This window comes from Leopardus geoffroyi, chromosome B2, assembly GCF_018350155.1.
Source record: "Leopardus geoffroyi isolate Oge1 chromosome B2, O.geoffroyi_Oge1_pat1.0, whole genome shotgun sequence".
In the NCBI taxonomy this organism is placed as follows: domain Eukaryota; kingdom Metazoa; phylum Chordata; class Mammalia; order Carnivora; family Felidae; genus Leopardus; species Leopardus geoffroyi.
The window spans coordinates 117,595,635-117,618,877 of NC_059332.1; the positions used below are offsets into that span (position 1 = coordinate 117,595,635).

The 23,243-nt window shown below is 37.7% G+C and overlaps 1 protein-coding gene across 11 annotated transcripts in view; it reads left to right on the forward strand.

Annotated features, from left to right (window-relative positions):
* Positions 1–23,243, forward strand: part of L3MBTL3 (L3MBTL histone methyl-lysine binding protein 3) — a 127,623-nt gene that overhangs the window by 99,922 nt on the left and 4,458 nt on the right. For 9 of the 11 annotated variants that reach the window (XM_045499546.1, XM_045499552.1, XM_045499556.1 and 6 more), the window contains 3 exons: positions 6,860–6,939; positions 20,891–21,063; positions 21,282–21,344. In XM_045499546.1, coding sequence (XP_045355502.1) covers positions 6,860–6,939; positions 20,891–21,063; positions 21,282–21,344 — 316 coding nt within the window. The remainder of the gene's footprint in view (positions 1–6,859; positions 6,940–20,890; positions 21,064–21,281; positions 21,345–23,243) is intronic. The other 2 variants (XM_045499555.1, XM_045499557.1) reach the window with 1 other exon arrangement.

Genomic DNA, 23,243 nt, shown 5'->3' on the forward strand with positions numbered 1-23,243 from the left:
GTTACCTTGCAAGGCAAATGCCTATCGCTAACCTAAATCCCCTGAAAAATTTCAGTCTGTTCAGTTCATTATAGGCCATTAAAATGGGTTCTCAAATTGTAGGACCAGCGTTTCTACTCAGAATTACATTGAGCAGTTGCAGGAGTTGCAACTGTTAATCTGATTTCTGTTTTGAGGCTGAATCAGGTTTACGAGTCACGCCAAGAGCTAGTCTGTCACTGAGGAGCGCTTCGTTATACAGACGGGAAAACAAGCTGACATAAACGTGAGACAATAAGCATATAAAAATCTCTTTACTTTGCAGAACCGCAAGATCAAGCAGAATAGCATCAATTTGGAGCCAAAAGTTCTAAAAGATGACAAATGCCGATTAGGAATCTTTACGAACTTTGTTTTGCTTTCTGAGACTTTCTGAGCCCGAGGGTTTGGCGTCAGCAACTGGAGAGAGTCCTTTTGGTGACTTACCATTACCTGGCTATGGAAAGCCTGTTTCCCCTTTCAGTCAGTGGGCTTTACCAGATGTGGAGCAGGAGCTGTGGAAGTTCAAAAGTATTCCAGCTCTTGGACATCTGAGTCAAATCCGTGCAGTTGTGAGTGTGCACCAGAGAGAAGCTCATTTTGGGTTAAAACACTCGCAGTTGTTAGTGCCAACCACTGCGATGCCAGGGCAGCCATTCAAAGTGTAAGGTGTGTGACTGTGTCGTTGTTGTATGCCTGCGAAGTTGCTGGAACAGTAGTGTAACAGGGTCTCATTTTATCTCCTCGAATGGCATTGATTCCTGACTCAGGAAACTCTTTTACATATAGTGGAAAAGCAATGACATCTGTTCTCTTTTCTATGGCGACATGAAAGTAAGGTAGGCTTGCTCTTCCTATAACACAGGGTCTTTATTCCATAATGCTTACCTTACTGGTTAGGGCTTTTCATTTCGTAAGAGAATTGATTGATTGATTGATTGATGATTGCTGAATTAGTTGTTTTCCGGAGGATTTTTCCTTGGCATTTTGGTAACATCCACTGTATTGACTCCTTCTATTACTTTTCTTCACCAACATATGTTCCTTATGCTAAATAATAATTTAATAGGCTTATTAATCAAAATGTTTTATTTTTAGTCATTAGATAAATAGTAGACCATGTTTACCTCTCTTAGGCCATGTTTATGAAAACACTATTAAGACAACTGCTAATGTATCATCTCAAAAGGAATGAAATCTTGCCATTGGATGGAGCTAGAGTGTATTATGCTAAGAGAAATAAGTCAGTCAGAGGAAGACAAATACATGATTTCACTCATATGTGGAGTTTAAGAAACAAAACAGATGAACGTAGGGGAAGGGAAGCAAAAATAGAAACAGAGAGGGAGACAAACTATAAGCGTATCTTAAATACAGAGAACAAACTGAGGGTTTCTAGCAGGGTATTGGGTGGAAGGATGAGCAGTAAGGAGGGAACTCGTTGGGATGAGCACTGGGTGTTATGTTTAAGCGATGAATCACTAAATTCTATTCCTGAAATCATGATTACACTGTATATTAACTAACTTGGATTTAAATAAAAGTAAATAAATAAGTTTAAATTAAAAATAAAAACCACTGCTAATGTATAACCTCAAAAAGAACTTAAATTTATTTATTTATTTATTTATTTATTTATTTATTTATTTATTTTAAATTAATGTTTATTTATTTTTGAGAGAGAGAGACACAGAGTGTGAGCAGGGGAGGGGCAGAGAGAGAGGGAGACACAGAATCTGAAGCAGGCTGTAGGCTCTGAGCTGTCAGCACAGAGCCCCATGTGGGGCTAGAACTCACAAACCACGAGATCATGACCTGAGCCAAAGTTGGATGCTTAACTGACTGAGCCAGGCATCCCAAAAGGAACTTAATTTTAAAGACTATTTGGGGCACTTGGGTGGCTCAGCTCAGTGAGTTAAGTGTCCAGCTCTTGATTTCGGCTCAGGTCATATCTCTGGCTCAGGTCATGATCTTACCATTTGTGATGACAGTGTGGAGCCTGCTTGGGATTCTGTCTCCCTCTTTCTCTGCCCCTACACCCCCACCCCCTCAAATAAAGAAACCTAAAGTAAAATAAAGACTCTTTATTCAAATCTTAACCATAGACATAAAAGTTTTAATCCCGCTGGTTTTATTTGCCACCTTTTCTGAGTTGAAGATGGTAACCTCTTTGTTCTGAAGCTGTGCACGCACACATGCTTCTTCAATTGTAGGAGGCATTTGGAGACCGTTCAAGTACTCTTAGGAGTCCTCTAAAGTACAAACCCTAAGATTCTCTTTCTCTGATTTTTTTACCTGTGAGTGACCTCGGTCCAGAAATTTAAAAAAAGCAGAAGAATGCTGGGGGCATGCAAAGAGACCTCCTTTTCACGTCCAAAACAGAAATCCCTACATTTTTTATAGCTCTTGCTACTTTCCTTGTGTCTCCTCTCTTACTGGGGAGTACAGGTACTTTTCAGCTCTAACAAAACCCCTGTGCGACTAGAATAAACTCTGCGGAGAGAGAAGGCGGGGTTATTTCAAGCTAGGAGCCAAACCAGACTCATGCTGGATTTAGAGAGATGGCTGAAATCCCTGAATTGAAGCAAAATCATTGGTTCACATTTTTTTCAATATTGTTTTTTTTTAACTTACTGGGGACTGACAGGCATAATTGGCTAGGGATTGTTTTTAAATGAAAAATAAACAAACTTGAAATACAGCTATTTGCATTCACATGCCATCCTCTTACTGTGTATTTACCCTTCTGATGTTTGTTTTGCTAATATTACTACAAAGCATATTTAGAGTAAGATAGTAAGACGGCTAAAGCATGACACGTTAATTACAGAGAAAAAGAGGATGCTGACTCATAAAGAATACGTTTTTTTCACTTGAGTGGATTCCACTGTCTTAATTAAAAGCCTAAAGAGTGTTCTTGAGTAGGGTTTTACCTATGATTGTATTTCAATTCAAGCTAAAGAAATGTTGAAATATATTGGTTCTCCACAGTTCTAAAATCTCAAGAGAAATTGCTGTATTCCAGGTACTTTTCTAGGTGTTTTGAACCTACGTTAGCTCACTTACTCTTCCTAGCACCTCACGTGGGGTAGGTGCTATTATTAGACACCCATTCTACAAAACGTAGAACCTCTCTTGGTTGCAGATTACACAACTAACAGTAAATAACAGTAACAGACCTGGATTACAGTCTGTTACTGGATTACTGGATTACTGGATTACTACAGACCTAAATAGCAGACCTGGATTACAACCCAGGCAGTCTGGCTGCTGTCTGGGTGGTAACTGTTACTCTAAAAGCTAGTTTAAAACTTGAAGCAAACAGGTTACTTAAAGAAAACAAGTGACAGTAGATAATTTTATCACCAAATAGAAGTAATTGGTCAATAGTGGAAGCTGCTGTGTGTGCAGCACTTTCTGTCCATTTATCGAGTCCTTAAAATGCCTATGAGGACAAGGGTGGATTTTCCTCATTTTACAGTTGGTGCAGCTGAGAAGTAGGGAAGTTCAGGCACTTGCTAGAGGTCGTTTAGAATTAAGTAGCACAGCTAAAATTGCAGCCAAGCCTGTTCACTTCCAAAGACCATACATGTACCCACGCTTTCTCCATGTTACAATTCACTACCCCCATGCCCAATCAGCTTGTACCTCCTTCCTGAATAAAACTGTTGGCAATAGAAAGTGTTGATCAAGAGGAGAAAATAGAGGAGTTTTTATGTAGAGCAAAACAGTGGTATTAAAATACAGCATAAAAATATTTTTGGTCGTCTTTTTTTTGAAGAAAATCTGTCAAGAAGCATACCTTGTACCACGTTCCAGAGAGTATTATGTTATCACAGAGCGTGGATGTTCTACTGTGGAAGTACTTTGTCCATAATTGGAAGACCTGTACAGCTAGAATAACTTTGTGCTTAGGAAACTGAATCCTAGATCAAGGATTTCATTTTTGCACAGACAAAGAGCTCCATCACAGCACCTAGTCAGTCAGAATTAGCAATGAAAATCCTAACCTTGTAGGAGAGAGAAATACTGGTTGCCCAATTGAGAAACCAATTTTCATTTTAAATAAAATACAAAAAAAATAAGAATAAGATTCTTCATGCCTGACATTGTCAATAGGAGACTGATGTACTGTATTCTGGAAAAATGCAAGGGTAGAAACCTTGACTCTACTTCAAGGTAATTGAATTTAATTGTGGATTTTAGTGTCAGTAAGACCTGGTATGATACTTGCTCTACAGATTTGGCATTGACTTCTTTAAGTTCCAGTGGTTATAATGTTAACAGAACCTTCTTACAGTGATTGTTAAGAAATATTGGACATAGAAAGAGCTCAGCCAGCCTTTGGTACATAGTATGTTCTTAAAATTTTTCTTATTATTAACTTCTTCATTTCTGGATGTGCTTAATTAGGGTTCTATTTACTTCAGTGGTTCTGTTCATCCATTTATTTTATAATGCTTTTTCTAGTAGACTGCTCAGATGACCCCACTGCCCCACCCCTCCAACTTTCTAGCTAAATGAAATATCATGTAGAACCAAGGGACTTGTAGTCATTTTTAATTTTAAGGAATTAGCAGAATCAACATATTAAGTAGAAATAAAAACATCCAGTAAACGTTTCTTCTACAGTCCTTTATTTGAACTGTGTTTGGTAAAGATAAATATTCATGTTTATATATTCCCAAGTTTATATAGGTTCAATTCAATGAAATATTCTGAGTAAAGTAGGGAAAATGGAAAGCGAACATCCTTCTATAATGAAGCAACATAAATGATGTAAGAAAATAGATAGCTTCCATTTTGCTTCTGTTGGGATGGATTATGACAGATCCAGGCATGAAGAAATATTTTGGGTCAAAGGTCTTATTTTCTTTTTCTCTCTCTATTCTCTTCTAGAAAATGGTCCTTTTCTTACGTTTCATAAGATAAATCATTGGCATTGTATTTGGGCATAAGAATACAACAGAACTTTCTTCATACTTAAGTCATAACTTTATTTTAATAAAATTTACTTTAAGGAAAACTGTGCTTTATTGAAACCACAAAAATGTAAAACTATCATTAGTGGGCAGTTCTGATCATGAAAGCTGAAATATTCAGAAAATTCTGAGACTTAATGTTAACCTTTGACCTCAAAGGCTAAAGACAAAGAAGTTTGTCTTATTTTTTTTTCTTTTTTTCCTTTTCACAAACCATTCATTAAAAGTTTTAGGAAATCTACAATAATGTAATTGGGATTTTTTTTATTACTTTGAAAAATGCCAATTTTAAACTATACCATGGCACTGTATGATTTTCTTCCTAATAAATATTAATATAGTTATCCACAAACAACTTTTTTCAATGGTCACAATAGATAGCTAGTGGGATAGATTTATGGACTCAAATAATATTATTTCTAATTTAGCATAAAACAAGTTTAGAAGATCACATAAGCTAATTTAAGCATAGTGGGCTGACTTTGGCATGTTCTAATTACCAAGTATACCTTTAGCACAGTCTTTACAGAGAAGGCAAACTTTTCTATTATCATTTCAGTTAATGTCCTATCTGCAATCATCAGTGGTATACCTCCTCTCCCAACTTTTATGGAATAAGAGCCTCTATATCTTTTAATTCTATTACTCTTGGAAAAAGATTTGTTTTTATTTTGTAATAACAGTAATTCTTCCCCATTCTCAAATAAACAGTATTCTTTAGCATTTGTGATAAGTTGTTTTTAGTATGAACTTAGCCAGGGAGTTCAGATCTCAGTGAAATTTTACATGTGTCACTGGAAATGATCTTTCTAAGAAGTAGGGAACATGTATTTATTGCAGACTTACAGTGTGTTAGCATCATTGTGTTATCACCGTTCAGCTAGAGAATGAAATTAGTGCCTTTTTAATTAAGACAATACAACTTCTTTATATTTTGTTGGGACATTTGGTTTCATGTGTGTTTGCCTTTTTCTTAATTAAAACTTAACAGAAGTATGATCAGGGTCTTTAAGAAACTCAGGATATATTTATAAAGGTAACAATACATAAGAAACAATACGACATAAATATAGAATATTATAAAGCATTAAAGTGTGTAAACCAGGTATCATAGCCTAGATAGTTCCAGGAAATTGGAGAGTGTGATATATTTTGAACTCTGAGAATGGAATAGATTAGGTTGAAAAATTTCAAATACTTCAAATTTAGCTTTAAAGAAAATAGAGTTAGTCTGTGCTTAGTTCCCTTTAACGCCATTTTTGTCCCTGATTTAAGGATAAAGCTCTGAATTAAGATTGTAATGATTCCATTCCATTTTACAGCATTGTTGGCATGTTTAGATTAGCATCAGGTCATTCCTGGTCAGAAAGAGTCGGAATCAACAGAGCCTACACATTTGACCTGATTAAGCCAGGAAGAGCTTCCGAGAATTGAGTTTGCTTCTCCTGGGCCAGTCTCAGTCTCAATCCCAAATCCCAGAGCTAAGGTAGTATGTATGCTACTTGATTAAATGGTAGGGGTTTCAAAATATTTTCTTTCCTTAAATTGTAGTTTTGCTGTACAGTAACCAGTGAAACTCATCATGAAAACATGCCCCCATTTGAAGTTGAATTATTCAGTAGCTACGTTTGCTAACATGTAACATAGTTCACCTTAATACCGTTCTTAGCTTTAAAAATCTCTTTTCAGAACAGTAAATGAAAATTGGTAATGAAGAAAATGGATATTTATAGATGTTATTAGTAGGAGTTACATCTTAGTAGAACTAAAAATCCTTTCTCACAGTAGTGGTAATGTTTGTTTTTAAATTACGAAAGACAATTGGTGAGATGCAGTGCTGAACACCTATTTTTTTTCAGAGACCAGCATCCTGATGATGTCAAAGAAGACTTTGAAGAGAGAACAGAAAGTGAAATGAGGACATCACATGAAGCCAGAGGTAGCCATAATCATCTTGTATTAGGGATGCATATTACTATGAATACTCATCAGAATCTAGTGGAATTCTATATATTAAAGATATACTTTTATATTAAAGATAAACTTCATTTAGTTGATTTGTTGTGTTATCACAGGCTATAAAAGTTTACTGTTCAGGGTAGACAGTTGACCTTGAACAACATGGGTTTGAACTATGTGGGTCCATGTATACACAGATTTTTTTCTTAGTAAATACGGTACAGTCCTGTAAATGTATTTTCTCTTCTTTATGATTTTGTTAATAACATTTTCTTTTATCTAGATTACTTTATTATAAGAATACAGTATTAGATACATATAATATACAAAATAATGTGTTAATCAACTGGTTAGGTTATTGATAAGGCTTCTAGTCAACAATAGGCTATTAGCAGTTAAATTGTGGGGCAGGGGGAATCAAAAGTTATACACAAATTAAAAAAAAAAAAAAGTTATACACAGATTTTTGGCTCTCCAGGGGTAAGTGTCCTTAACCCATGCATTGCTCAAGGGTCAACTGTTGTATGTAATTTATAATGATATGGATTCATCTGTGATCTGTATTTACAGCTTCTCTCACATACTGTACAACATATATATAAACTTTGGGTAATACTACATTTGGTTCTTGTCATATATTTCTATTGGGATTGTTGATGTCATTTGCTTCATATGCTTAAAGCTGATCTTAGAATGTGTATTGAAATCCAAATGGAATTAATATGGTCTTAATCTAATACCACAAAATGAAAAGAAAATCATTTGAACAAATATTTTAGGTCGTATTGGAGAAAGTAATTTGTCTTACATCTTTGCTAAAAGGACATAATGATGGCTTAACTAAGTAATGAAATCATAATGACTGTTAGTCATAGTATAGATTGTATTTATAATTTACACAAAATTATTATTTTTTATGAGAAAGTGTTAGCCTGACTGTGAGTTTCATGATTGTCCCTGGGGACTTTGCATTTCATGTGTATTTTTTGCTTTAGATTATTATGTAAGATTTGAGAATGGCACCTAATGACTGTTTGCCTGCCGTGTCCTATTCCATAAGTGATGCTTTGATTTCCATGTGTGATTTTTAGAAGGCAGTAATTTGTGATTAATTTAAAAGTTCCATCTCTGCTGTCTTCAGCATGTTCTGGTGTGTGTAATGTAGCCCTATATACAAACCCTACCAACGGCCAGGGTTTGAATCCCTGCCCTGCTACCTGCTAGCTGCGCGGTTGTGGACATTTCACTGAAAACCTCTCAGTGTTTCGGCTTTTCTTTTCTTTTTTTTAACTTTCTCAGCTCATTTATTAGCAAGTCATGATGACAAATCAAAGGTTCCCAACCAAATAGGAGTGCAGTTTGAGCCAGCTAAAAACAAAAAAGCCCAATTCTAAACAAATCTCATGTTGTTTCCATGCATTCACACTCTTAACATGCAAACCCTTCCTATGCTCATCTCAGAGATGTCTGTCGTGGCACTCCTGCCTGCATCTACCATCTTCTAGGAGCAGTAGTTTCTGTCTCTCTGAATCCTGGTTCCACCATTGAGTTTCAGTGAAATCTGCAGTGAAAATCAGTTCAACAGTTTCTTTTTTTTTTTTTTTAATTTATTGTTGGTAATTAACCAATTCAATAAACACATGTAGTCCTTAATTCAAAAAACAGACACTAAGATGGACCCAGGATTAAATATTGGAGCTTAATGACTCTTTCTCACTCTTCTATGTGGCCATATTTTTCAAAACATTTTCTTTTCTTTCTTTTCTTTCCTTCCTTCCTTCCTTCCTTCCTTCCTTCCTTCCTTCCTTTCTTTCTTTCTTTCTTTCTTTCTTTCTTTCTTTCTTTCTTTCTTTCTTTCTTTCTTTCTTTCTCTTTCAATTTACATCCAAGTTAGTTAGCATGTAGTGCAACAATGATTTCAGGAGTAGATTCCTTAGTGCCCCTTACCCATATAGCCCATCCCCCCTCCCACAACCCCTCCAGTAACCCTCTGTTTGTTCTCCTTATTTAGAGTCTCTTCTGTTTTGTCCCCCTTCCTGTTTATCTACCCAAAAGGATAAGGATGATGCTAACTCCCTCCCACTTGTCATGACAATTAAGTGCATTTGCAGCTCGCTTCAAACAGTGCCTGGCACATAGTAAGCACTATGCAAGTATTTGATTATTTTAAATGTTTCTGGCCACTTAGAAAGGAAGAAAAACATTTACTTTGTGAGGGTTATGTCATCAAGGTATATTGGATTCTGGAACAAAGGTTTGTCTTTCCTTGTGGTTGGCGGTTAGGAGCACAGCCTTAATTACTGTCAGGGCTCCACCACTTACTGGCTGTGTGGCTGGCTCTCTGTTTCACTTTCCTCCTTTGTAAAGTTAATGTAGTAATAGTAGCCACATCATTGGATTGTCATGAGGATTAAATGCATCAGCTGCTGCTGCCGCTGGTAGGAGGGCAGTAGTATTGTGATGACTGTTTATTGCATGGAATTGTCTCATTGAAAATTCAGATAGATTCATAATAGAATCTTAGGCTCTGAACTTTTGGAGAGAGTAATAATTTAATAAGCTCTTCAGTCTCTTCCTAACTTGATGATTGAATTAACTTTTTATTTGATTTGCTGAGCTGATTTTAATAATTGTTTTCTGGAAAGGGTCTGGAGAATTATTATTCTCTAATAGAGAATTTGGCTCGATTAACATATGATACGCATGCTGATCTCTTTATCTTTTCAAACTTTGTATATTTTTGTCCTGTTTTTCTCTATTTGAATTGCCTGAGTTTTTCTGTTTTATTCTTTCCAGAAACACTACTAGGGTTCACATATAGCTCTTAATTATTGCTCTCACCTATAAAAGCTACAGTGCAATATGCGTATGTTATTTACGATCTTATTTTTTATTAGTAAAAGAAAAGGGGACTGATAAAATAAGTTGCCTTGAGAATTTTTTTTAAGTTTATTTATTTATTTTGAGAGAAAGAACACAAGCAAGGGGCAGAAGGAGAAGAAGAGAGAGAATCTCAGGCTCCATGCTGCCAGAGCAGAGCACAACTCGGGGCTCAGTCTCACAAACTGTGAGATAGTGACCTGAACCGAAGTCGAGGGTCAGATGCTTAACCGACTGAGCCACCCAGGCATCCCACTTTGAGAAATTTTGCTCATATGTTCCTAAGTGAGATTTGACTATTAATATCTCATCCATTTTTAGCCTCTTAAAATGAACTTGGTATCTTTCCTTCATTATCAAATTTTTGAAACATTTTATATAAAACTTTCATAAAACTAATTCCATCTTTAGTGAAATCATGTTGTGATTATCAGCTGGTCTTTAAATCCAGGAAGCTTCTTTCAGTTCTAATTTTGGTTATTACTTATGCTCTATGTTTTCTCTCTGTTGACTGGTAATACCAATTATTGAGTTAGAGCCAAGGGATTATATTTGTGTTCAAAATATTTAACCATTGGTTTTTGCGCAAGACAATTAGCATCAACACTGATCTTAGTTCTGGAGGAGAGTTCTAGAAGCTCTCCACTATACCAAGAGTTATGCTTAGTTGCTGGATCTTTCGGAAGTCCAGTAAGGACATGGCTGCATTGGGGGCTGGGAGGGGGCACTCTACCAACCAATATGGAAGTATTTTAATAACAAATACTTTTTGATGTTCTACTCATGTTTCTCAAGTTGAAATATCTTACTCAGCTTCTTGCTCTATCAAGTCTACTGCTTACTGCCTTTAACATGAATTTTAGCAGTGGCAGTTTTTATTTCCCTTTAATTTGCTACATTGACTGGTTCCCTTTCATAGCCTTTTTTTGTTTTGTAGGGGTCATATCCCCTTGTGCTTCACTAAAATCATGAAATTCCTCTGTCAAATAAATCAGTGCTCCTCTTCCGATGTTTTGTAGAACTTTTTGTCAGAGGCCCCATGGTGATTGTTCCCTATTTTAACGTTTTTGAATCCAGAGAATTTTTCCCAGGTCTTTTGTGAAGAACACTTACGACACTCCCATTTGGGTACCAGTAGAATTCTTCTTTCAAACATGAGCCTAGAGGTCAGGTAGCTATACCCCACCCCGGGTCTACATTCTTGAACCTCATAGATGCTCACCAGCAGTCATTCCCGATCACATCCCTCCAGTGGCGGAAGGAGCCGTTCCCAAATCTAGCCTGTCTGGGGGGTGGTGCAAGGGATAGGAGAGAGCCCAGTGCAGTTTGTATATTATTTAGGATAGAGGAGACTGAAAAAAAGCCACCTTAAGTTTCTTTATAACGGCAACAGGATTTAAGACTCAGTAGGTCCATGAGAACTATTTTATTTGGAGTCTGGGAGCAAATTGATATTAAAAAAAAAAAAAAACTTCCTCCTAAAAAAATCCTCCCACCCTGTTTCTTCAGTTAACTCAGGTTAATTCCTTGCAATATGTGTAATTATGAGCCCGCTTGTTTTTTTTAAGTTGATTTTATTTGGATAGAGAACAAGCACAAGTGGGAGGGGGCAGATAGAGAATCTCAAATAGACTCTAGGCTCAGCACAGAGCTCGACGCAGGGCTCGATCCCACGACTGTGGGTGATCATGACCTGAGCTGATATCAGGTGTCAGATGCTTAACCAACTAGGCATCCCTGAGCTCTTTTATTTTTTTATGATTCTCACCATGCAACTGAATTTGACCTTTGGGGACTTTCACTGAATATAATTTATCACTTTTTTCCTTTTTTTAAACTTCTATCTTTTTTAATAATTCATTCCCATCGTAGGAAAGACCTTTAATAAAGGATTCTATAAATTGGCCTTCATGTTTAAACTCTTGTAATCCTGGGAAAGGTACAGTTTTGTTTTCTCTCCTGCAAGCATTCTTTCTCTTGGGCTGCTGATAATGCAGAAAGAGTTGAATTCTATTTTGTAATGTAATGTGCTAGATTCTCTCATAAAAAATCAGCCTTGCTTTTTGCTTCCATAGCAGTTGGTTTTTTATTTTGGTTGTTAACCTTGAAATGACCCTCAAGTATCTTTCATGCCCGAATTAAGTATCTTGGAGCTAATTTTACCTCCATTCCTTGATGCTATGATCCATTTATCTTACCCAATCACTGCTGTTGTTCATCTTTTTATATTCAGTCACCAGTTAGTAACTCCATTAAAAATATTGGGGGGCGGGGGGAGTTGACAGATGTATTTCATTTCTTTTGTCTGGCCATATTCTTTTCACAATTAAGAGCATTATAGACTCATGGAATATTAGCCTGAAAGCATATTGACTCCTTTTCATTTTTGCTTTTTATGTCAAACGTACTCTCCACGATACGCCTTTCTTTCAAGATAGGAATAATTTCTCTCATTTGCGGACTTTACTATTTGCCAGACATCGGGATAAGCATTTTAAAAATATCATGTAATCCTCACAGCGATCCTGTTACCTTGATTTCACCAACATAGAGCTCGCCAGTGGCAGAGCAGGAATTTGAATCCACATTTATCAGACTCTTAAACTCACCCTCTTGACTATAACCCTAGGAGGCGAAAGATCCATGCTGCCACTCTCTCACAGGGTGGCTTTGGGATCGTTCCTCACCTCACCTCACGGGTAGTTACCTCCTAGCACGGTTTTGAAACTAAAATGAAGCAAAGCATTTGGAGATTTTGGTCTCAACTTCTGTCGCTGGCTTAAAGGAATAGGGGTGAGTCGAGCAACAGGTCAGTGGTAGCTTATGCTGTTGGCTTGTCAGTTTAGCATCTGCAGAGTTGGAAGTAGGAACCCCACTCAGAGTATAGCAAATAGCAGAGTCTGAAAGTAGCAGAGAGCACGAGCACTTCCTTTCTCCAGCCCACCATCTAGTGGTTCTACTGGGTCTTAATGGAACAGTCCTGTAGGAAGCAGGTTCTCACACTCTGTGGTGGGGAGGACACCATAGTGGAAAGTAGTCTCTTTCTACTGGGAGACTTCATGGCTGGTTTAGATGACGTTCCCATACTGAAGATTTATTGTCTTGATTCTATGTGAAACATTGGAGGATATTTCTTTCAGGATCACCTTTATCAGAAAGGTCAGAATTGAGAGGAGAGACATGGTGGGCAAATTTGTCGTTGCAAGTTCCTACTTTGGGCAACTACATTATTATTTACTAAACTCCATTTCAGGGAAGTCTGCAAGGTGGGGCACATGAGTGGCTCAGTCGGCCAAGCACCTGACTCTTGAATTTGGCTCAGGTCATGGTCTCACAGTTTGTGAGACTGAGCCCCATATCGGGGCTTAGGATTCCCTCTCTCCCTCTCTGCCCCTCCTCTACTCGGGCTCCCTCGCTCTCTCCCTCTCTCTCAAAAGAAATAAACATTTTTTTTTTTTTTAAAAAAGAAAGAAAGTCTGCTAGATATGCCGTATTGGCACACTTTTCACAGTTTCTGATACAGTGTAAGTGCTGAATATGATTTCCATATAGCAAATTGTGAGAATGGCCTTTCTCTCCATTCTCCAGGTAGCAACCTATGGAAAATATTCCTCATTTGATAATTGTCTAGACAGAAGCAATCACAGTAAAACCATTAATTCACCAAGTTATTTCTCTGGCACCACAGCCACGTAACATTTTCTTATTTCTGATATTAAGGAGGTCCAGCGATTGATGATGTTTTCACAGTACTTTCCCCAAAAGGCAGTAAATCGCTTTCCAAGTCACCAAAGTGGCTTCTGGTTTTTGTTACTTTTTTTTTAGTTTATTTATTACCAGCTTCTGGTTTTATATAACTTTCATTATCAAAATAACACATTTATTATAGAATAACTAGCAAATACAGGGAATTAAAAAGAAAACCAAAATCACCTGTGATTTTATTTTCCAAGATACCAAAATTTCCTGAATTTTGGCGGGGCATTTTATATCTGAAGTAATATACAAACTGCTTTACAACCTGTGTTTTTTAAACTTTATAATATTCCAACCATTTTCACATAAGTATTTATACTAATTAAAAGATAATATCAAATATTTCCTTGATGGATAAATATAGCATCATTTAATGAACCCCTCTCTGTTGGGTATCTAGGCTAGGAGTTTCCCCTCTCTCACTGTTATAAGACAGTGTTGGAGTAATAAACCTTAGTCTTGATTAGGATTAGGTCTGTGTGTGAGTGTGACATAAAACACTCATAAGCAGGGGCGCCTGGGTGGCTCAGTCGGTTAAGCGTCCGACTTCGCTCAGGTCATGATCTCACAGTCCGTGGGTTCGAGCCCCGCGTCGGGCTCTGTGCTGACAGCTCAGAGCCTGGAGCCTGTTTCAGATTCTGTGTCTCCCTCTTTCTCTGACCCTCCCTTGTTCATGCTCTCTCTCTGTCTCAAAAATAAATAAATGTAAAAAAAAAAAAAAAACACTCATAAGTGACTTATGTCCAGTAAGAGCTGCTTATTTCTGTCTCACATAGAGCAGGTTCAGAGGTAGGTGGGCCAAGACTTCATGGTGCTCAACAGCACTGGGAAATCAGGCTCCATCCAGTTTTGTTGTTCCGTCCTGCAGCGTGTCTACTCCCAAGGCCATATGTTGGTCAGAAGTGGTTCTGGAGAGCTAGTCATTCAACCACCGCTGTGTCCAGGTGGAAGGAGGGTCAGTGCACGGAAGTAGTAGTGGGCTCCCTTACCGGGCTCTCATTCTTTAACGGCATTTCCCACATGTTGCAGATACCACTTCTGTTTATATCCCATTAGTCACGTGAACCGCATCTGGCCGCAAGAGTGACTGGGACACGTAGTCTTCATTCTGGATACAATTATGTACCCAGCAGAGAACCTCCATAGTGACTTTCTTACAGAGGATTGGCTAACATTTATACTTAATTAGGTCCTTACGATGAACTCTGAGACTGGGAATCGCCGAGTCAAAGGATAGTAACTCACAGGGAACCTGTTTCAAGTGAGAGAAAAGACTTGCCCCAGCTTCATCAGAGCTGAGTGTTTTGTAGTTACTTCACAGTGATGGTGATGATGAGAACGGAAAGCATCCTTCTAGCTCACCAAAAGGTGCGATCTTGCCAACGCACAGCATCCTGCTGACCTTGGGGGTGCAGGTCCTGTGCAGGGAGTGAATGTTTGACATTACAGTGTACATGGAGATCCTAACAGTACAGCCCCGTACTATGCAATGTCTACGGCTCGTTGAGTCAGGAATCTTCATGCTGCTGTGTTCTAAGACTGACAGCTACTTGCAGCTGGCCCTTGTGTGATTTCTGCCTACGTTTCACTCTTCAAATTTGGCATTACAAAATCTTCTCCTTTTGCCTCTTTTCTGATGGAACATTCTGGTCCTAATGCCTCCTCTATGTGACCAGGAGGTCTTCAGTGTCTGTGTCAATCTGATTCTCATACATATATACATGTTTCACTTAAAAAATAATAATAAACAAAAAGAAGAAAAAATAGCGATCATTTGATTGAATATGAGAATACATTGATTTGTTCATGAACATAATGAATATTGTTATTTCTCTCTGCCTTGAACTATGTTTCTCATTTTAATGTACCATAAGATTTCTCTTAATTCTTACCTTGCTACTTTTGAGGATGACACCCCAGTTCTGCAAATAAAATGTATCAATTATTGGACCAAGGATCAGGACAAATTAAAATTACTACTCTATAGTAATTTTAGTCATACTCAGCCAGCTTAAAAATTTTTTACCTTACATTTGCTTAAATATTTCTGTCCTAATTTATGTATATTCTAAGAAAACTAGAATGGAAACATTTTTTGAAGAAAGAAAAAAGATGTTGCTTTTCATTGGAGGGGAGATATTGGTGGCCTTACCTTCCTAAGAGCCACTTTGAAGATATTCAGTATCCTGTTTATTTTTGTTGAGAATACTCCTTTCTTTTTTTTTTTTTTTTTAATATTTATTTTTGAGAGAGAGTGGGAGACAGAGCACCAGTAGGGGAGGGGCAGAGAGAGAGGGAGACACAGAATCTGAAACAGGCTCCAGGCTCTGAGCTGTCAGCACAGAGCACGATGCGGGGCTGGAACTCATGAACTGCGAGATCATGACCTGAGCCAAAGTCAGACGCTCAACCAACTGAGCCAACCAGGTACCCCTTTTCAATTCTTTTTTTTTTAAATATTTATTTTATTTATTTATTTTTTTTTAATATTTATTTATTTTGAGAGAGAGAGAGAGCGAGCAAGCAGGGGAGGGTCAGAGAGAGGGAGACAGAATCCTAAGCAGGCTCCATGCTGACACAGAGCCTGACACAGGGCTCAATCCCACAAACCGTGAAATCATGACCTGAGCTGACATCAAGAGTCGGATGTTTATCTGACTGAACCACCCAGGTGCTAAAAAATAATTTGTTAAATCCCAAATTAAAAAAAAAATTTTTTTATTGACTTAAGTAGTCTCTGTGCCCAACATGGGGCTCGAACTCACGACCCCAAGATCAAGAGTCACATGCTTTTCTGACTGAGCCAGGCACCTCCCTGTTCATCCTTCCTTCACTTTCTCAGATTATACCAGAAATACATATCCTTGATAGTCATAAAACAATAAAAGCCATTTAGACAATTTCTAAAGAAAGTATAACCTTTCCTCATAATATTTTACTTTTGCAAGGATTAGTGAGAAATAGACTTGGAAATCATCCCCGGGCAGTTCTGTGCCCAGTGGTATAGAATTGAGTAGCCCTGAAGAACTGTGGAAGCACAAAACCAAAGGGGAGGGGGAGAAGGACGTTAGATCGTATGCCTTTGGGAACGTTTCATTTCAGGGAACTTCAAACATACAGAAAACTCCTGTAAAAGTGTTATTTTTCATGCAGATAAATAGTTTGAGAGGAGGGCAGTAAGAAATATGACCCTAGCGATAAAATGGTGGTAGCAGAAATGTCTTCTGGAACAAGGGCTTCGTTTTCTGGAGCGCATTGTGCACGTTCAGACCTCCTCTTCCTTACTCTTGGCACTGGGCCTCCTACTTGAGCCACAGTCTTTCACATTTATTTCAGTCTGATCGCATGTTAAAATGAAAACCTGGAGTCACATTTGTGTGCCATTCAAGGACTCAGATACACATTCACTTAAGTAAAGTTGTCTCTCTCTTTTTGGGACTGGGATCATAGCTAACACACTATTATTTTCAGAAGAGATGGGACGTTCTATAGCTGGTAAACACTAGTTTTGCCTCATTCATTGGAAAACACCATTGGGCCTCAGGACATCAATCAGCCTGAAAGAATCAGCAAAAGGAAGGAAAGTCTTAAGTGAAAGATGCAAAGTTGGTTTTAGGTTTAGAATGATGTATGCGTCTAGACCTGTTTATATTATCTGCTTCAAAGACATGCAGTAGCCACCAGAAATAGGGGAGCTTTATGGTTTTCAGTCATTCCTTTAAGAATGGCTCCGTTGTTTTTCTAAAGAATAATAATGTAGCAACATTAGAAATGAACCGCGAATAAGACAACTTTAGCAACAAATAGAATGGAGCCGCAGTGAAGGAGGGAACAGTGGCAAGTGTTAATAGAATAGAAACAGTTATATAATAAATGTATCACTTTGGAAAAGACCGACACTTATGTGGCAAGCAATCAGAGCACAAACCATAGAGTAGGCTCTACGGTTTTACTCTGGGGTGGAACTGGAAATCTTACCATTTCACAGTAGCCTGCCTCATGAAAGATGCACAAATATTATATTTCAAATAATTAGCTGAACTCTTGGGAATGTCTGAGATTAAGCAATGTTTTTAAGTTACCCTGTATTTATATATGCTAAACAAAAGCATCTTGAACTCTGGGAAATTTAAAAAGAATATATACATATATATATATATATATATATATATATATATATATATATATATACACACACACACACACACACACACACACACACACATATAATAATATAATATATATATTCATGTGGAGCGGGTAGATTTTTCTGTATGAGCTCAACTCAGGTAGAGAGCGACCAGTTAGCTTCAGTAAGATAGATTTTTTTTTTAATAGTTCTAAGTTACTTTCTAATAGAGCAATTCAAAATTCAGATTAGGCTAGTTTAAAAGTTTTTGAGGAGCCACAATAGAACAATAAGAAAAAATTTTTTAAGAAACTGAAAACTTGAGATACAGAGGAATAAAATTAACGAAAGATGAGCAAGACCTCTACGTGAAAATGGCAAAAGATAAAAGAGAAGTCATAAAGAAGTTCCAAAGCAATGGAGCGAAATACCCTGTTCTTGGATTGGAAGACTGGATATTGTGAAGAAGTCATTTTTCAAAACCAGATTGGTCTGTATTTAGTGGTAATCTCCCATCTAAATCCTAGCAGTTTTTTTTTTTTTTTCCACAAGCTTATCCTAAATTTTATATGGAGATGCAGAGAGCTAAAGATAGCTGTGGCAGTCTTGAAAAAGACCTAGATCACAGACATCAGGACACTTATCAAGTGATAGTAATTAAAACCTGTAGGTTGGTGTAAAGAGACCAGTGAGACAGAAGAGAGAATCTGAAGACACGTATTTATGTTAAAGCTGGCACTGTGGTACAGTGGGAACAGGGTGGTCTTTTCAATAAATCATGTTTGGGCAATTAGAAATCCATGTGGAAAAATACATTAGGAATGCCAATCCTTATCTCATACCATGCCAAAATAAATTTCAGGTGGATTGAAATTTCAAGTGAAAGGTAAAACATAAAGTACTTAGGGAAAAACAGAGGAGACTAACTTTAGGACCTTGAGGTAAGCAAAGATTTCTTCAGTAGACCTACAAAAAGCACTAACCATAAAAGAAAAAAAGTAAGTTAAACTTCACTTACGCCTAATTTCCAACAAAGGATTGTCGTAATACCTATTTCCAACAAAGGATTCCTATCCAGAGAGAGAGAGAGAGAGAGTATGTGTGTGTGTGTGTGTATCTTCTACAAATCAGTAAGAAATAAGGCAAGATGGTCCAATGGAAAAAATGGGCATAAAACCTAAATAATTCACAAAGGAGGTTCTCCATATGGCCAATAGGCATAGGAAAAGATTGTCAACTTCATTAGCTATCAGACAACTGCAATTATAACCTCATGTGATACCACAACAAATTCACCAAAATGGTTAAAGTGTAAAAAGATAGACAATACCACACGTTATTGAAGATGTAAAGCATTTGTAACCCCCTTACACTGTTAGTGGATACATATTGCATAACTGTTTTTGGAAAACTGGCAGAATTTGTATATATATATACACACACACACACACGCACGCATGCACTACATATACATATACACATACACATACACAACAGAAATCATACATGTGTCCAAGAAAAGACTGGTACAGGTAATGTTCAAAGCAACACTGTTGGTAATAGCCAAAAATTAAAAACAACTAAAATGTTCATTAACTCCCAATTACTTGTGGAATGTTCATAACTATTGAAAAACCATACAGCAAAGAGCACATTCAACGAGCAATATGGGTGAATCTCATAATCAATGCTGTTGAGAGAAAGAAGCCAGAAACACCAAGATTTTCATCTGAATGTAATTCAGAAGCAGGGTAAAGAACCTGTGGTGTTAGAAGTCAGGAAAGTGGTTGTCACCGTTGCTAGCCGGAGTGTAATTAGAAGGGGACACAGGAGGCTCTGGGTGTTCTTGATCCTGGTGTTAGGTCCATTGGTGTGTTCACTTTGTGGAAATTCTTTGAGCTGTACACTTAACGATTTGTCTACTTTTCTGTAAATCTTACTCTTCAAAGAAAAAAAACCTTAAAATAATCTTAGAGATACAAGCCAGTTTGAAATAGTCTCAGTGACACAAAAGCCTAAACTGGGTAACCATTTGGCAAGAACTTGTGGTGGAATTGAAGTTGCATTGTTTTTGTTTTTTTAATTGTTTTTAATGTTTATTTATTTTTGAGAGAGAGACAGAGACAGAGTGTGAGAGGGGAAGGGGCAGAGAGAGAGAGGGAGACACAGAATCCAAAGCAGGCTCCAGGCTCTGAGCTGTCAGCACAGAGCCTGATATGGGGCTCGAACTCGTGAACTGCAAGATCATGCCCTGAGCCGAAGTCAGATGCTTAACTGACTGAGCCACGCAGGTGCCCCGAAATTGAAGTAGCATTGTAACTGAGATGGTGTAGGGGTGGAGGAGAGTAAATGTAGAGGAGGAGCCTTTCTTCTGATGGGCTTTGAGTAAGTAGTTTTCAGAAGTTTTCTTTTCTAAAGGATCTTGAGATGATTACTGACAAACTCTAGAAGTCCCAGTGACATAAAATCATTTGCTAAGAAATGGCTGTTTTAGGAGAGCAGCAGTAAATATGTTTGGATTCAGAAGATCTGGCAGATGAATGGAATATTCTGTAGCTTTAATTTTGATCTTCACAAATACAAGAATGACAAAAGCATTTGCCTTTCTGTTTTATTTTTATTGCAATAATTTCATATCCCTTTAAAAAAATTAAGTAGGCTATTTAAAAAGCCAATGGGATTGGTAAACAGAAATTGAAAGATGAAACCAGGGCTGAGCTAAAAGGAAAGAACAGGTCTAGTAACACAGGGTAACCACAGTGGCTGGACTCGAGCATGTATAATTTGGTGGTTACTTTTAGGACATCCACAACTGAAAGGGACACAAAACCATTTCCTGAGGCTTGGATAGTCCTTTTCCTTGCCACTAAAGCTGGGAGGCAAGTATCTTTCATGAGACATTAAAGAGGCAACATTGTTAAGGTGATACATCTTCCATAAAGGGTAATGTAGCAAACGTGTAAGTTGAATTTACAGGTTGTTTCTTACCATGACCTACCTTCTGTAAGGACAAAGGCGAGTGTAATTGTTCACTGGCAATAATGTTGAAAGGAAGCATGCTTTAAGTAGGTGCCGCCCACCAACTCATTATTTGGGGGAGACAACTGGCACTTGGGGCTGTCTTTGCGCCTTTTCAGAGTGTGAGTTCCGGTTTGTTTCAATCCAGCAGGGGCCCGGGAAGAACCTAGCCTACAACAAGCACAGCGCCGGTCGGCTGTCTTTCTGTCCTTTAAATCACCAATTCCATGTCTGCCCTTGCGCTGGGAGCAGCAGAGCAAACTTCTCCCCACCGTAGCTGGAATTCCTGCCAGTAAGGTTTCCAAATGGAGCACAGATGAGGTATATTTCATTTTCTTTGTCTGCCAGGAACTGGATATAGCAATTCTGGCTTCAGGAGCAGATCCAGTGAATGTGTGTGGGGCTCAGTCTCTCTTCCTGAAAGGGAAGAAATTGTGCTGAGAGAAACAACTAACGCATGCAGGTTAAACATTTTGAACCTGTAGCACTTAGATTCGGGCTTCTGTTTTCAACTGGAATTGTTACCTTATTTTTGACAGGTGTCAGAATTCATACAGAGTTTACCTGGCTGTGAAGAACACGGAAAGGTATTTAAAGATGAAGTAAGTGTCCCACTGAAATGCAGTGAACGGTTAGATGTTTTGAATTGGGAGAGGAGGGAAGAGAGTGCTGGTGTTGAAATTGACAGATTGGCGTGGTGTTGTCTAACAAGCAGCATTCGTCATTTGTACACAGATGTTCTATGAGATCGGATGTAACAGAAGTGTTTGTACCATTTTATGATGCTCCACAGCAATAGCACCAGACCCGTTCCTAAAAAACAAACCACACACAAAAACCTTAATAGCATGCATTTTCTTACAGCACAGAAAGAAACCAAAGAGAGCGATAAGCAACATTTTGTTTTTAATACAGTGAAATTAGTTCCCATTATTTTATTTTCAAACATTACTTTAACAACACCAAGATTAAATTCATTTAATGTTATACTAAATATTACTGTTACTGCTAAAACAACCCCTTAGATCTTATACCTATCTCAGTAATGTTTATAATAACTGATAGTCATTACCGTCTGCATTTGGGAGATTAGTTCATCCTCTGCCTGCCCAAAACATCAAGATAAGAGATGCTTAATAATGTTATGACCTATATTGAACATTAAAACAAAAAAGAAATTGGCTTTAACTACCGTGCATGTAATGCTATTTGAGTATAGCAGACTCTGTTCTCACTAGAGCCCTTTAAAAATAAGCCCCTAGCCTGTCAGCGCCTCCAAGCAGAGCAGTCTGTTTTCACTCTCATCTTGGCTACCAGAAGGTCGAAAGAAGACCCAAGTAATCTCAGGAGGTTTTTCTATAGTTACAAGTATATATGCCTTCTTTGCCTCTGTGTAGCCTCAGCTGCTAAGAATAGCATACTTTCAATTAAGAGCCTTGCAAGATGAGCCTGGGTGGTTCAGCCGGTTAAGCGTCCGACTTCGGCTCAGGTCATGATCTCGAGGTCCGTGAGTTCGAGCCCCACGTCGTGCTCTGTGCTGACAGCTCAGAACCTGGAGCCTGCTTCAGATTCTGTGTCTCCCTGTCTCTCTGCCCCTTCCCTGCTCATGCTCTGTCTCTGTCTCTGTCTCTCTCTCAAAAGTAAATAAACATTAAAAATTAAAAAAAAAAAAAAAGCCTGGCAAGAGTATCAAGACAGCTAAGGATCCAGGCATTGTCAGCATCATTATACTATTAGTATTGTTTTGCTTTAGACAGAAGCCTGCTAAAGTATACAAGGATCTGATTTTCAGCATCCTTTTTTTCTGATTTATGTTCTTGTTTCAAGAATGTTTCATCTTCTTTCTAGTTGGTCTTTAATTGATAGTTGTTCAGATTTTCTTTCCTTAACTCCTAAATTCTAAGTGTCTTCGCGGATCACACTCAGTTAATTTTCAGTCCCTGAACAGATTTAGACACCTGCAGGGAGCTGTTGTTCTTTCTGTGGAAAAAAAAAAAAGTCATGTAGTTGTTACCTGAGATAATAAAACATTTTTTAAAATAAGTTTATAGTACATCTCTATTAGAACTGTTTTTTGTTCTGTTGATATCTAGACAATCCATATGGATTTGCTCTGTTATTTAGTTTCAGTAAGATTCAAGTTCAAATATGTTCTTTCTTTGAATAGGCTTTCATGGCATAGAAAAATGTACTCAAAGAAAGAACATATTTGAACTTGAACTTGAATCTTACTGAAACTAAATAACAGAGCAACAGTGTTCTCAAAGCCAGATCCTCTTTGTGAGGAGTGAGACAGTGATTGTTTGCATAGTCCTTCATTCCTTTATTTATTCATCCTATAAATTCCTGTGAAATTCATGTCTCACAAGGTCAGCAGGTGTTGGTTTTAAGGCCTAGAAGTAAACCATAAAACAAATCTAACTAAACCCTGGTAAGTCATCTCTAAGAGGCAAAGTACAGGTGTTAGGACGGGCTATGATTTGAACCGTGCTTGACTTCAC